At 39.1% G+C, this 16,244-nt stretch overlaps 1 protein-coding gene across 8 annotated transcripts in view; it reads right to left on the bottom strand.

Annotated features, from left to right (window-relative positions):
- Positions 1–16,244, bottom strand: part of FAM178B (family with sequence similarity 178 member B) — a 211,584-nt gene that overhangs the window by 119,791 nt on the left and 75,549 nt on the right. For 6 of the 8 annotated variants that reach the window (XM_056813059.1, XM_056813061.1, XM_056813060.1 and 3 more), the window contains 3 exons: positions 15,285–15,398; positions 15,019–15,168; positions 2,981–3,086 (listed from right to left, as the gene is read on the bottom strand). The exons of 1 other annotated variant lie outside the window; for it this stretch is intronic. In XM_056813059.1, coding sequence (XP_056669037.1) covers positions 2,981–3,086; positions 15,019–15,168; positions 15,285–15,398 — 370 coding nt within the window. The remainder of the gene's footprint in view (positions 1–2,980; positions 3,087–15,018; positions 15,169–15,284; positions 15,399–16,244) is intronic. One more of the 8 variants, XM_056813064.1, reaches the window with a different exon arrangement.

The raw sequence follows: 16,244 nt of genomic DNA, 5'->3' as shown, positions 1-16,244 counted from the left end.
ACATGTTAGACCTGTGGGAAGGGAAAGACTTTAAAACCAAGCAAGACCTAGAAAGAGTCACAAAATGTAAAATAAACAATTTTGATTACATCAAATTAAAAAGGTTTTGTACAAACAAAACCAATGAAACCAAAATGAGAAGGGAAGCAACAAATTGGGAAACAATCTTCATAACAAAAACCTCTGACAAAGGTCTAATTACTCAAATTTATAAAGAGCTAAATCAATTGCACAAAAAATCAAGCCATTCTCCAATTGATAAATTGGCAAGGGACATGAACAGGCAGTTTTCAGCCAAAGAAATCAAAACTATTAATAAGCACATGAAAAATTGTTCTAAGTCTCTTATAATCAGAGAGATGCAAATCAAAACAACTCTGAGGTATCACCTCACACCTAGCAGATTGGCTAACATGACAGCTATGGAAAGTAATGAATGCTGGAGGGGATGTGGCAAAGTGGGGACACTAATTCATTGCTGGTGGAATTGTGAATTGATCCAGCCATTCTGGAGGGCAATTTGGAACTATGCCCAAAGGGTGATAAAAGACTGTCTGCCCTTTGATCCAGCTATAGAACTGCTGGGTTTGTACCCCAAAGAGATAAGGAAAAAGACTTGTACAAGAATATTCATAGCTGCACTCTTTGTGGTGGCCAAAAATTGGAAAATGAGGGGATGCCCCTCAATTGGGGAATGGCTGCACAAATTGTGGTATATGTTGGTGATGGAATACTATTGTGCTAAAAGGAATATTAAAGTAGAGGAATTCCATGGAGACTGGAACAACCTCCAGGAAGTGATGCAGAGCGAAAAGAGCAGAGCCAGGTGAACATTGTACACAGAGACTGATACACTGCGGTACAATCGAAGGTAATGGACTTTTCCATTAGTGTCAATGCAATGTCCCTGAACAACCTGCAGGGATCAAGGAGAAAAAAACACTACCCAAAAGCAGAGGACAAATGGTGGGAATAGAAACACCGAGGAAGGACAACAGCTTGACTACAGGGGTGGAGGGAATATGATTGAGGAAAGACTCTAAATGAACAACCTAATGCAAAAACCAATAACATGGAAATGAGTTCGGATTGAGGACACGTGATACCCAGAGGAATCACGCATGGCCAATCGGAGGGATGGTGGGAAGGGGGGAGGAAAAGAAAATGATCTTTGTTTCTAATCAATAATGTTTGAAAATGACCAAATAATGTTTAAAAGGAAAAAAAATATTGCCAAAAAGTTAGTAAAAGCTGGTCCCCCACTTCCATCCTTACAAAAACTTTAAAGCCTTAAGTGAGTTTGTCTGGGAATTTGCCTGAGGCAGGAGTCTCAAACTGGACTGTTCTTAGACCCTAAAGTACCAATGCTTTGTATTGTATTGTATTGTATCTATTGAAGCTTCTTCCAGGAAGTCAAGCCCAATGGCTAGACTGATCCTCACCTCCTACTGTAAATCTATTCTCCAATTTCTTGAAGATGTTAATTTGTTTGAATGTATCCAATCTCCTGAAATGTTAATTCTATTGTATCTTCCAGTAAGTTGGGAATGTTTCTGTAAACCTGGAGGAACATTTTGTATTGGGATGATTTTGTCTGTAAGTCTGTGAGTGAGGCTGGATTCTGGTGAGTCTGAGGCAGATGTAGCCATTCTTTCTGTAAATCTTTGGGGACAGTTGTCTTAGGTCATTGACTTGAGGCAGTGCCCCTATATTTCTCTCTCTCTCTCTCTCTCTCTCTCTCTCTCTCTCTCTCTCTCTCTCTCTCTCTCTCTGTCTGTCTCTCTCAATAAAGCATTATATTTTAAGTAATGAATTTCTCTGGTCATATTGTTTAATGGTGGTTAAAGAGGGCAAACTTTGGAATTTTCAAGGTCCCCTCAATTTCTACCTCAGATAGGTCCAACTAACAAAAATTAAACTGACATCCAAATAATAAACATTAGATCAGAAGGAACTTGGCCTAGGGGAATGAATACAAGGTCTCCTTACCCCAAGAAAACAGTAACTCTATCATTAGTCAAACCTGATACTTCTCTTCTCATGCCTTGTATTTAAATCCCAGTGCTAGGGCTCTCCTTCCTGACTTCTCCTAGCCTCCTTATTTTCTCTTCTTGGGTGTAAACCCAAGGGTAAAGTAATTGTTTCCCCCCAAACAAATAGTGAATCAATCATTCTTTACCTTGTTTATGTCTGATGACACCTATGAATCCTTTCTCAGAATTATATTGTTAAATTAATAAAATTACATAAGATTGAAAATGAGTCCAATTATATTGAAATATAGTTATCAAAATACATATTTTTAAAAACAAGTTAACAGGTCCCAGATTCAGAATCCCCTATAGATGCTAAATAAATGGTTGTTCTAACAGCAATAGGAAAGGGATTAACTTGGCTCCAAGGAGCTGAATATTAGTGTGTGCAGTGTAGTGGTAATGTTCAACTTTATGAAAACACAAGTGCATAACTTTATCATTCATGAGTATTCTTCTAACACACAAACAGTTATGGTGTTCATGAATAGCCCTATAGCAGCTTGCGGAAATGTGGAATAGTCTGGCAAAAAGGAAGTACATAGGAACTACGTAACTCATATGTAAACTAAGGAACATATCTAAACTCCTAGGAAGCATGAGTGTCAGTAATGGAGAAAAACTAGTTATGAAATTATGAAAACAATTGTTAGGCAGCATTTAACATTTTTTGATGTTTTTATTTGTAGAGAGCAATGGCAATCAAAGGATAGGGGGTTATACTTCTGCCAGAATAATCTCTATATTCTTACTTTTCAAGAAAAAACAAGAAGAGACTAAAGGCATTTTAGGACACTAAATTTAAAAGTCTTATGCAATCCACTGGGCCTAACTGAAGAGCAACAAAGGTAAGAAGGAATTAGGGACGAGTCTTTTGCCTAATGCACGATTGGAGTACTCTTGCCACCTAGTGGCCAGAGTATGATTTTATGCTAGCCTATTCTTACCTGGAATAGCCACTGAAGAACTGGGACAGGGCAGCTGGGAGTCTGCAGATAGAGATAACCAAGGAGCCCTCTGTTTAGGAAGGAGATCTGCTGTGCAAATGTGGAGCTGGAAGAGGCCAAGTGCAAGGGAATTAGACTTGGTGCCTGGGTGCCAGTCCTTTTGTTTGACCACCCAAACTTTCTGCCTTCAAAATATCTCAGCCTGCCTCTATTAAAAGGGTCCGAAAAAGCTAATATTAGGTTATGAAATAATTGTGCTGATGGTTGGCTGAACAATGTTGTGTTCTCTGAGCTCTCTCTTCAGCAGTGCACATCTGAGCAAATCATTCCTTCACTGTGAATTCTGTTCTCTCAGTAGTACTGGAAATTTGGTTTTCATTTCTCCACAACAGTAGGTTTTGTGAGGATTACCACTTTCAAAAAACCACAATTTCCCTGGGAAGGATACTCTTTTCTACAACAAGAAAGTTCTGAAGAGTCACAGTGATTAAAGAATGCTGGCCACTCTGTGGCCAGATTGGGGATGAGCCTCTTCAAACTTTGCTGGCCTGTTCTTAAGCAGTTACAGCCTGGCATGACTCCAGTTTGGTAGGACTTGACAGAATTTGCACTCTGTGGAGATGACCTTCAGGAACCCAAAGTCACCTCCAAACCTCACCAATGTAGCAAGGTAGGGCTGTAATATTATGAGGATTTGGGGGGGGGGGTCTAGTTCTGTGATTTCACTGGTGTAGAGACCTCTGAGTGAGAGGAAGCTCCCTCTAGCAATGCAGATATACAATGGTTATGTGACATTGTCTTAGAGAACAGCCTAGGACACAGAGAGATGAAGTGGTTTTCCCAATGTCTGCATCAAACTAGGGGGGTCCTTCAATACAGGTTTTCTTGATTCTGAGACCTGACTCCACCATATCAGGCCACATCACTTATGGAGAATTTTAGCTAATATTGGTAGAATGCTTTGAGAGCTTCTGATATAGGGAATCACAAGAGGACAGAGTCCTGTTTTATAAAAACTATTTGCTTTTTATTAAGATATTTAATTATACTTTCCAATAATATTAAGTGATAAACATTATTCTCTCCATTTTACAGATGGAAAACTGAGGTATTTGGGGAAGTTTACAAAAAAAAAAGAGTTGAGTGTTAGAAATGAGGTGAGAATCTAGAAGTCCTATAACCCTCAATCCTGGGCTTTATGCCATAGACAATCTCAATGGACAGAATTAGCAAATGAGAGGTTGTGGGGAACACAACCAGCATATCTGGATCTAGTTTCACAGAACAGCACTTTGTATTTTTCCAAAGCAAGGGAGATATCTAAGAATATGGGAAAACTGACACAAAATACCCAGAGTCAGGGGGAATTTTGAGCAAGAAATAACAAAACAGGATTCAATATTGAATACTTAAAGCAGCTGGCTCAAAGTCAACTCAGAATAGTGTTCTGAGTCTCCTTATATAGTTAGAAGCATAAGCTTCTTTCTCCATTTGACCTCTCACTATGTTTCTCCCTTTTAATACATGCTCTCAAAAATAAAATGATTACTACAAGAAGAAAGCTTCTTTGATTACATGTTTAGCAATTTCCACAAATATGCAGGCTAGCCAAAGGGAAGTTAGGAAACCTAAGGAATTAAGAATTATGATATCATTGGTTTGAGAACTTCTTCCACTCAGGCAGGTTGAAACCTAGCTAGTACTTAGAGTGAAGGTTAGAGAGGTAAGTGAAGTCTCCATCCTCACACAGCTGTGAAATGTCAGAAGCTAGAGTTGAACCTATCTTCCTGATTCCAAGTCTAACACATTATCCACTATGCCAGACTTCCTTTTCTTTTGGTACTAGTACATATTAATAAGTAAACTATTTTGTCCTAGGCTAGAACATAGATTTTAAACCTGGAGGGTACCTTAGTGCTTATCTATTCTAATTTTCTTCTTCTACAGAAGAGGACAGTTAAGTGGCATAGTAATTAGAGTACCAGTACCAGAGTTGAAGTCAGGAAGATTCAATGTAGTTCTTTTTTAGGGTAACAGATTTTCAATTATACACTAAGTTCAAATCTCATCTCACATGCTTACTAGCTGTGTAAACTTGGGCAAGTCACTTAATCCTGTTTGCCTTAGTTCTTCATCTGAAAAATGAACTAGAGAAGGAAATGGCAAATCAGACTAATATCTTTGCCAAGAAAATTCTGAATAGGGTCAAGAAGAGTCAGACAAGATGGAAAAACAATTGAACAAAAACGAGGATGAGGAGAATGAGGCTCAGAAAAGTTAAGTGACTTGCCTGAGGTAATACAGGAAGTAAACAAGTACAATATACATCCATCTTTGATAATTTGAATTTGAACCAGCTGCTTATTCAATTTCTCCCTGAAGACATATGGATTTTGAATAAGTTTCATCTTCTACATATGTGCATACCTGATAAATAATGTCAATACCATATAGTTTTTCTTGAGATAATTAATGTGAATTTTGCAAAAGATAAGTGGTGATGCTTCTAGTTTCTTATCATGGCCAAATGAGTCCAAGGAAAGTTCCAAATAGCACTTAAAATCATGACTCTAAAGTAAAAGTCCTTCGTGGAAATTCCCTTTGTGTCATTAAAAAATAATAAATCAAGGTATTTTTAAGTAGCTAGGAACAGAATACAACAAAGGGAAGTTTTCCTCAAGTCAAACTACTGTATTTCCTAAAGTATGTTCAAGTAATTTTACAAAAGCTATTCTCTTCTTAAATCATTTGAAATTCTGAAGAAAAAAATTTTCTTCTGTTATAATGAAGGTTACCCCTGAAAAATGCACCAATATTGGCATGTACTACTAAACTATGAAAATATTGGCAAGCCTAGATAAATTCAAATACATGTCCACATAGATTCTCATGCACAAAAAAGGATATAGGCAAACCCTGTGATGCAGAGAGATGGATTTAAGGATGTACACAGCCCAGATACATAGATATAAATATACAAAAGGCAGTCACATCTGCCTAACTATGCAAATTGGCAATGACCCTGCCAAAGGGCATATGGTCAGGAAAAGAAATAAACACAGTGATTCTGAGACTATTTAGTTCAGCTCAAAGAGCTCAGCACTATGGCATTCTGGCTAAAGGGCACCCTGCCAGCTTCTCAATGGGGGAATTGACTGTATGAACCCCTGTTGGCTCAGATCAACACATTTCCAACTGATGCTGTAAGAAAGAAAGCCCACGTCCAGCCACATTTCTCTTCTGCCACAATAGCCTTAGAGGGCAATTTTTTGCTAGAAGAATTAGCTCTCTCCCCTCAGGTTCAGAGTTGCTGAGTTGAACTGCAATCTTTGAGGCCAGAAACAATAGAGAGAAAGAAGATGGTATTACTGTTGCCCTCCCTCTGAGGAAATGGCTTTCAAGGAATTCTTTGTCTAGAGCTGGAGGAGATACAAGGGATCTCCATTGCAAGTTCAAGCCAAGCCAAGTCCACTTAATTAGTCTCCACCTTGGTTCCATTCACCTTAGCTGAACTATGAACTATTTAACTTTTTTCAGGAGAAAACAGAGGGATAGAGGCATAGACAACATTATGGGCTGAAGACTTGAATCCAGGAATCCCATTTGCCTATGACAATGGAAAGAAGGACCCCCAGAACTATGACTAGCCCAGTCTTAGAGGAGCAAGGAGAGGGCTGAATGCCTATAGAGAAAGTCACAATAAAATTAGAAAAATTCATGTCATGCCCAAGAAAATAAAATGGCCTTGAAATTTGCAAAACTCATGTTAGGTTGAAATGATGTGATCATTTCCCTGTGGGAACCCTTCTTACCCAGTCCAACCCCTCACTGGGGTCCCAGTGAGAATGCTTAAACAAGCAGCCCAAGAAGCTGTCCCAAGTCTATCTGGAGAGGAAGGCACAGGAACAGAAAGAACAGCGCCTCCAACTAAGAGCAGATAACAACAATCTCTAGGCCTGTCTGAAGTGTGCCAAGTGCCTAAAACAGCTGTCAAACTCTGATCATTCCTTTCCAGAGAGGCTTTTATCTCAGCACTCAGAGATGAGGGGAAACTGCTTGTGCTAGTACAATCTACTAGTGAAGGAAAGAAAGATGGAGAAAGGAATTAAACGAAAGCTAAAAATACTGAAGGACTGACGTGAGTCCTCTCTGGTCAAGTCAAGAACACTAAAAATCATGGGACTTTTCCATATGATTGGAAGTTAAAACTGTCCATATTTGTCTCCTTGAGAGCAAGGACTGCCTTTTCTATTTGCATCCCTGGTTCTTAGTACAGAGCTTTGCATACAGTAAGTGCTTAATACATGTAGCTGCTCACTCCTTTTAGTAAAACTCTAGACTTCATGGTGATAGAGAAGAATTCTTAGTGTCTATTTTTGAAATGGCCTGAGGAAAGTTGGTTCTCTTCCTTATCTCTTCTTTCACATAACAGACAGTTATCCCAGAGAGTAACCACCCCTGAGTGCTTTGGGAATCTCAAATAATCAGGACTAGATAAGCACCTAGGACAGTTGCTAATATAACACCCATTTCTTAGCATCTGTAAGGTTTGCCGGATGCAAATTTAAATAAAATGCCTAAGAAAAGAAATAAATATCAGCTAAAGCTTTTCCATCAGGTAGTGGGCTTCCCCTCACTAGAGTTTCAAGCTAGGTGGTCACTTCTTGACTGGACTGTCATGTCTAACCCTCTGAGCTCCCTTCCAGCTCTAAGATTCTGTAATTGGGTGATGTCTGCTTATGTTCTCTCTCTCTCTCTCTTAAAAAAAAAAAAAGATAAACAAGTATTACCACAAAGAGACAGAAAATTGACAATCCTGAGGAGCACTTCCTTAGCTAACTCCTTCATTAATCTATAAAACAAGCCTGGTCCTTCTCCAGGCCCTTGTCTCTTTGAGGCTATTTGATTATTTTTTGAGGTGTTTGCAGTAGGTCCGATAATTCAGTCCTGTCCATGTTCTATAACTGAATTTATTTCAAACCTGTTTCTAGGAAGCCATGGAAAGGATAAGAAGTTTGTTGTTATGCAGAAACTGGGATTGCTGTGGTCTCAAAGGGAAATGGTTCTCAATCACCTTTTAACATTAATGATGTTTTATACAATGGACCATCTACTTTCTCATGCCTGCTGAAATATTCATGAAGGAATACCCCAGGTGGCCACAGGTGCTGACAGGACAGGCTCAGAGGCCTGCATATATGCAAGCACTAAGCAATTCACATAGAGTGGCTTAGGCACGCAAATATTTGATAGAACAAATATACTTACTCACACTCCCCCATGCAGATATTTATGCAGAGAGGTACCCACTACTGCCATGCACACAGTGTGTGTGAATGGGAAGATCTATAAATAATGTAGCAAGCAATCTCCAGTCTTATTACCCAGCCACCAAAGCAAGTTTTCTTGCTTCATTTGAGTAAAATAAATGCATGATGAAGTTGGGCCTGAACCTTCTATTCTATCAGACAGAATGAAACTCTGCCAAGTAGAACAGAAGTTTGGATAGCAAGTACTCAAAACTTATTGAATCATCTCCTCTCTCCTCTCTCATTTCCCTTCTCACCATTTCTCTCCTGTCTTTTCAGTCTCCCTTCTTCTTTATCCCCTCCTCCTTTTATCTGCTTTTCTTCTGTTAGCCTTGTCAATCACATATGCCATACAAAGGCCTACTCTACCACTCCCAACTAACCACACAAATTCTTCCATCCCAAGCAGATTTTCCACATTTGTTCCCTTCCCCATAACAACCCAAGGGTCAAGAAAAGATTTAAATATCTTAAAGTCCTTATCAATGTAAAGGTTAGAAAATGCTTCAATCATGAATTGATCCAACCATTCTGCAGGGCAGTCTGGAATTCTGCCCAAAGAGCTATAAAATTACATATATGCTTTGATCCTGTAATACCACTACTAAGTCTGTATCCCAAAGAGATTTTTTTAAAAAAGAGAGGGAGGACCTACTTGTACAAAAATGTTTCTAGCAGTTCTTTTTGTGATGGTAGAGAAGTCCATCAATTGGGGAATCACTGAACAGATTGTGGTCTATGATGGTGATGGAATACTACTGGGCTCTAAGCAATGATGGGCAAGATAATTGCAGAACAAGCTGGAAAAACCTACATGAACTGAATCAGTGTGAAATAACCAGAACCAGGAGAATTTTGTACATGGTAATAGCAATACTGTGGAATGATCAAATGTGATAGACAATATCTACGCTCAGCAATACAATGATCCAGGATAGTTCTGAAGGACTTATGACAAAGAATGCTGTCCATCTCCAGAGAACAAACTGTTAAAGACTAAAGCCATATCAAAACATACTATTTTTCACTTTAGTTTGTGTTTTTATTTGAGGATTTTGGTTTTATATGAGCATTCTCTTACAACAATTACCAATATGGAAATAAGTTTTACATGATAACACATACAAAACCCAGATCAAATTGTCTACCATCTTCAGAAGGGGGGAGGGAAGAGAGGAAGACAATTTATTTATATCATATAATTCTGGAAAATGTATGTTAAAATTGTTATTACATGTAATTGGGAAAATAAAATATAAAAAAGAAAGAAAGAAAGAAATGTTTCAATAGACAATCAGAGCCTTCTGGTAAAGTAGCAGGACTAATGAGTTTTATTCTTGGTTTAGCCTGAAGCCTGCTGGGACTTTTCAATTTTATTCTCTCTCTCCCCAAATGTAAGCCCATAAGTATTTTTCATGGTCTTCACATTCAGATTCTCCAGTCATCCATACAGATAGATGTGGTGCTCAAATCTTGCCTCTAACAAATAATAGGTATGTGATTATAGGCAAATAATTTAACTTTGGGGAGCCTCAGCCTCATTATCTATAACATAACAATCAGGATACCTGTTATACCTACGTGATCTTGTGTAGGCATAACCTCTGCTTAAAGCAGCTTCTGTTTTAACAAGTCCTTATTGTTTTTCCTTAAAACTTCTTGGAATTTTTAGGTGCCAGGAAAAAAAAAATAGAAGTTTGAGGCTGGGATGACCACTGGGCATTTAAAGTAACTAGAAATGTCCTAATGTCGTGCTATGAGTGGAACATTTAAAAAGAGAAGCACCACGCTTTGCAAAAGATAGGAGACAATGGCTGTTGTATGTTGGGCTAGGCCCAGGGACACTTGAGGGCTTTAGAACAACCCTAGGAGGAGACACTGAAAGGACATCTAACCATGGACCTTCTGATGACCATCTCATGGAAGTATCATGCCATAGGATTATTTGGGTGCCCTGTGACAAAGTAGGAGGTGAAGTAGTGAAATATTTTCTCCTTCCACTGGAACTTTGATGTAGGGATGATGTTCCAAGTGCTTCTCTACAAATATCTTTGAGTGGACTTTTAAAAAACCAGGGGTACAAGAAGACTAGGTAAGGAGAGTTGGAAAGTTTAGATCCTAACACAAGTGGCTGTGGATTACTCTATCATAAAATTTAACCCTATTAACGATTTTACTTCAGGAAAAAAAAATCTACATGTAAATGAATAATCTTTCTGGGATCATGATAATATGGGCAAGAGATTAAGATCTTTAGAGAATGGGGGCTAGAGTTACTTGATAAATTATGAACTATTGTTGGGATTTAGTCATACCCTTAGTTTAGATAAAGAGATTCGAAAAGGCACGAGGAGGGAAAAGTTAGGAGATAAAGAAATGGCAGTCCTGATTTTGTACACACCTAGTGAGCAGTTGGCTCAGGACCGAAAATGCCAGGGATGGTCACCCATGCACAGTTGCTCCAACTGTTAGTTCAGGGCATACAGTGCCACCAGGTGGCTTTTTTCTAATATACTCATGATAAATCAGCATGAGGGAACTCCTAAAGGCTTTAGGACAGCCCTAGGAGGAAACACTGAGAGGACAGCTGACCAAGGGCCTTCTGATGACCATTCTCACAGAGATATCATGCAACAGATTCTCCTGGGTGGCCTGTGACAAAGTGGGATCTAAGGTTATTCCAGTCATATGTCTCTTGGTGCCAATGTAAAGCCCTGTTTGGGGAGGATACTTTCTTTATATGTGGGAATCTCTGCCCTTTTTATGTGTAATGTGCTTTACAAATTTTAATGGGCTATATGTTCAGTCAATAAATGGGATATTTAAAAGACAAGCAAAAGGAAAAAAACAAAGTATCAAACTTATATTTGTTTATGTTGTTTCTCCCATTTAGAATGTCCTTTCCACTTTTTTATTTAAGCAAATCATAACCATCTCAAATACCATTTCCTCTATAAAATCTTTCTGAAAAACTCTAGTCCACATGGACTTCTCCTCTTCCTAATATCCTGTAGTATTTGTTGTCTGCCCAACATATTTGGGTCTTAATTAGAATTGTAGCATTATTCTTAATATGTTCATATATGGGGACAACTAGGTAGCACAGTGGATAGAGAGAGCACCAGGCTTGGAGTCAGGAAGACTTGGGTTCAATTCTGGCTTCAGAGACTTCCTAGCTATGTGGCCCTGTGCATGCCATTTAACTTCTATTGCCTTACCTTTGCTGCCTTTCTGTCTTAGAATTCATACTAAGACAGAAGGTAAGGGATTAAAAAAATGTTCATATATGTTAACACAAGGTTTCTGCTTCCTACAGGAACCCCTGTTTTACATAGACACTAGAGAGAGAAAGGCAAACAGGTAAAAGGAAGGTTACATGTATATGTCTCATAGGGGAGAAAAGAAAAAAGCTACTGTGCAGTCTCTGCCTGAGTCACAAGATGGTACTCCAAATCCTAAATTACTGGCCAGACTTCCTTTCATTCTTTCTCACATGCACAGGAAAGATTTGCTTGTATTCCTTCGCTTCCAGCCTTTCTTTAATGTCATATAATATATAAGCTCAAATTGTGCCCCTTCCTATTCTTTCACTTTTTTGAATTATTGTTCTCCCCTTGTCCTAATGAAAGGATTCCAGGAGAGAGAGACAAACAGAGGTTTCTAACTCTTCTGGAAGAGGAACTTAGGTGCCTCTTTACCTCATGAGAGATTTTAGATTAGCTCTCATTTGCAATGGGCAGAAGACACCAGTAAAATAAAGGGATGCTATCTGTATGCCACAATGTCCTCTCCTTCATTTTCTGCCTTCCTATTATCGATCTATTTGGTCACTTGTAATTTTAGCAGAGAGAAGGAAATGCCAAGATAACACATGTAAACACAATGTCACCCAGCCTCATACCAAGCAGAAGCTATAAAAAGGTGAAGAGAGGGGCATCTAGGCAGCACAGTGGATAGAGCACCACTCCTGGAGTCAGGAGGAGCTGGGTTCAAATTTGAATTCAGGGACTTCCCAGGTGTGCAACCACAGGCAAGTCACTTAATCCCCCTTACCTAGTCCTCATTGTTGTTCTATCTTGGAATTGATATTTTTAGGAAATTTAAAGAGAGCTTCTAAAGCTGGAGAAGGAAGCCCAGAAACCAGGGGTCAAAGCAATTAGCAGGTAAGAGAGGTTGTGATGGAATTTATTATGACTGCTGACTATTGTTCTTCCTCTGCTGGGCAGGTAAACTGGAAAAGCTGATTTCCTTGTTAGTCAATGTATCTGAGACAGGGAGTGGAAGTCCTTCCCAATCTTCCTTGCTCTACTTTATTTTTAATCCATAAACCCCAAATGGGGATGTAATCTCCTTAATTCTATACATATTTCTTTCATAAGTCATGAGAATATATGGCTAGGATTCCACCCAAATATCTGGCAGCTAAATGGCATAGTGGATAAGACCTGAATTCAGATCTGGCCTTATGACCCATAGTAAACCACTGCCTCATTTTCTCTATTTGTAAAATAGGGATAATAATTTATCAGTGGTGCTGAGGATAAAGTAAGATCATGTTGGTAGAGACCTTTGCAAACCTTAAAGCACTATATAAATGCTAGCAATTATTAGTATCATCTGGGAGGGCAATCAGGAAGAGTGCTAGGAGATGACTAGAGGCAAACATCAGTATAGGATTGATATGAGATTAAATGAGCTAACATATATAAAGCCCTTCGGACAGTGATCTGAGATTGGAACCCATTCAGGGGTAGGTTTCATATTTTGATATTTGAGTAATTTGATATTTGAGTAATAGTCTGTTCCATTCCTCAGATTAATTTCAGATCTTTCCAGTGAAGGGTTAATTTAAGTTGTTTATGGTAGTGTGGAAGCAGCCTAAGTGTTTCCAGACTGATTGCTCCCTGGTGGTAAGTAGAGGTGTTGAAGCCTCTTGGGAGAGATGGGGCCATCCTGGGCACGTGTCATAGCAAAACTGGATGGGCTCGATCGAGTACAGCACCACCTGATGGCCTATCAGAATTTTGCACTACTCCTTTGGATAAATACTTCTATGATACTATCTTGCTTGAGAGGCTAAAAGAAGGTAGCACTTAAGCCACATAGCCAAAGGGTCTTAAATGACAACTATAAAACTTTTTTTTCAGTCTTTTTCAATTGCGTCCAACTCTTTGTAACCCCATTTGGGGTTTTCCTTGACAAAGATGCTGGAGTGGTTTACCATTTCCTTCTCTGGCTCATTTTACAGATAAGGAAACTGAGGAAAAGAGGGTTAAGTAACTTACCCAGGATCACACAGTAAATGTCTGAAGCCAGACTTCAACTCAGGAAGATGAATGTTTCTAGCATTCTATCAACTGTGCTTCTTAGTTGCCCCTAAAAAGCCTTTAATGAATAATTAATGATTTATCAAATGGCTCATTCATGATTTTATTCCTATAGTAGCTCCCTTTTCCCAACTTCTCAATGGACCCAAAAAGTATTACACATGTAGACCAATTGAACTATTTACTAAATTGATTTGAAACTAACACAGTATAACTTTATTTATTTATTTAAAACCTTGTTTTCTGTCTTTATATTGATTCTAAGACAGAAGAGCAGCAAGAACTAGATAATCAGGGTTAAGTAACTTGGCTATGGTCACACAGCTAGGAAGTGTCTGAGATCAAATTTGAACCTAGGACCTCCCAATGCCAGGCCTGATGCTCTATCTACTGTGCTACCTAACTCCAAAGTACTTTTAAATGTGGCTCAGATGCTATAGCAGCCCCCTAGTACTCCACTCTACACATATATGCTCTCTTCTATAACACCTCCCCTGGCACTTCTGAATGAAGGCTCACAGACCATGGCTGAAAAACACTTACTGAAATCAAAGTCACAAAATGGGAAAATGGAATCATATCATCACCTGGAAGCTGGGTGAGCAGTGTGACTTTTGACAGTGATGACACTTATTTCTGGGCCAAATGCTAAGGGAAATGCATAGTCTGATGAGTAGTAGGATGGCCACCAGAGGATCTGAAGTCAGAAGTAATATTCTTCCAGAGGCCATTGATGATACATCCAAGCTCACTGCCCATGTTGCTCCTGGAGCATCCAACATGCTTCTGTTGGGCTTCCTCTGGTAGCTCCAGGCTTATTTTTAAAAATGTAAGCCACTATCTTCATTTTTAAATGTCTAGATGAAGCCCTGTATTAAATAACATTAGGCACTCTGGCTAGGTTAATCCTCTGAAGCCACACAGACCAAGCACAGTCCAACCTTGTGGCATCTTCAGGATGGAAGCAGGGCAGGAAGGTGGAAAGGCAGCAAAAGCTAGAACCTCACCAACGAGGTAACCCATATGTAAGTCATGACTTCCTGAAGGACTGTAAGCAGCTGGAGGGGGAAGTATTATCCTCTATCCTTCTTCTGAAACACCCATAATGCTTAGTACAGGGACACAGAATAATATACAGAAAGTTACTCAATAAATACTTGTATTGATGGGGTGAGCTCAAAATGAGGTCACAGGGGGAAAAAAGGAAGGGAAAGAAGGCACTTATGTGACCTTTGAAGTCCTTTTTATGTTTGCTTTTGGTTGTACTTGATTCCCTAATCCTGAATATTCTCAAAAGTCAAATAATGTCCCCCACTAGTCCAAGGCAGCACTGAAATGCCACCTCCTGCTCCATCCAGTTCTCATTTGTGGACCTACTTCTAATTCCATTCCTTACATTTACCTGAAAAAGAGCTCCTCTAGACTATTCTGAGGTACCAGGTTGGTACAGTCGAGGGTGCAGGGCAGGTGGTTCTGTGACAAAAACACAACTTCACCTGGATGAAGTGTTGGGATCATATATAGCTTCACACAAAATTTCTCTACTAGCAACCTAGGAAACCAATAAAACAGAAAGCCAAAGAAAGAAACTATTAGAATAATATATCTTTTAAACTTGGTATTCACAGGATGGTTTTCACCAATTATTATAGCATGTACCTCTCCTACCTATGCTCAGGTGTAAGTATTCCATAATCATCTTCAAAGTTCTTCAAGGGAGCAAGAGCAGAGTCACCTCCCAGAAATGAATTCTCCCAATCATCTCGTCCCAGGATCTGATTCCTACAGAGCAGACAAAAGCCATGCAATAATTGCTAGATGTTAGGGATAGCCAGGCCTGGAGATGAGAAGATTTGGGTTCAAATCTGGCTTCAGATACTTCCTAGCTGTGTGACTCTTGGGCAAGTCACTTAGTCTCAATTGCCTAGCCCTTGCTGCTCTTCTGTCTTAGAACTGATAATGCGACAGAAGATAAGGGTTTAAAAAATAAATAAATAAGATAATCACTAGAAGTTGCTTCTGCACAACTACCATTAGTACTAGTACCAGGCAGGCAGGCAAAAGCCATAGCAGAACTCACAGCTCATGTTCCTATTTGGTATAGACACTACTCTTTCAGGAGTTATCCCAAAATGAATCCTTAAAGTGACTTTCTGGCAAACTTGGGATCACTGGTGTTTACCAAAGGACTGTTAGCATCTGGCAGTATGGAAGCATTGTCAAATATGACTAAGTATCATGGCTCCCAACATTTATTCATTCATTCATTCGATAAATACTTGTTGAGCATCTATTGAGCATTCTATGTAATATAAATGAAAGACAAGACAACATGGTGGGTAGAGTGCTGGACCTAGAGTCAGGAAGAACCTGGATACAAATCCCATCTCTGACCTTAGTTCTCTGATCATGTCCAAGTCACTTAACCTCTTAGTGCCTTAGGTAACTTTTTAAGTCTTATCTACTAAATTATAGATGAGATATACTTTTGTGAAGGGACTTCCCACCCCCACAAAATCCCAGATAATCTGATATGTGTGTGTGTTTCAGTTATTTCAATTGTATCTGACTCTTCATGATCCCATTTGGGGGTTTCCTTAGCAAAGACATAGGAGTGGTTTTTCATTT

The sequence above is a fragment of the Monodelphis domestica genome, chromosome 1 (assembly GCF_027887165.1).
Source record: "Monodelphis domestica isolate mMonDom1 chromosome 1, mMonDom1.pri, whole genome shotgun sequence".
NCBI lineage: Eukaryota > Metazoa > Chordata > Mammalia > Didelphimorphia > Didelphidae > Monodelphis > Monodelphis domestica.
This window is presented reverse-complemented; position numbering and strand designations above follow the sequence as displayed.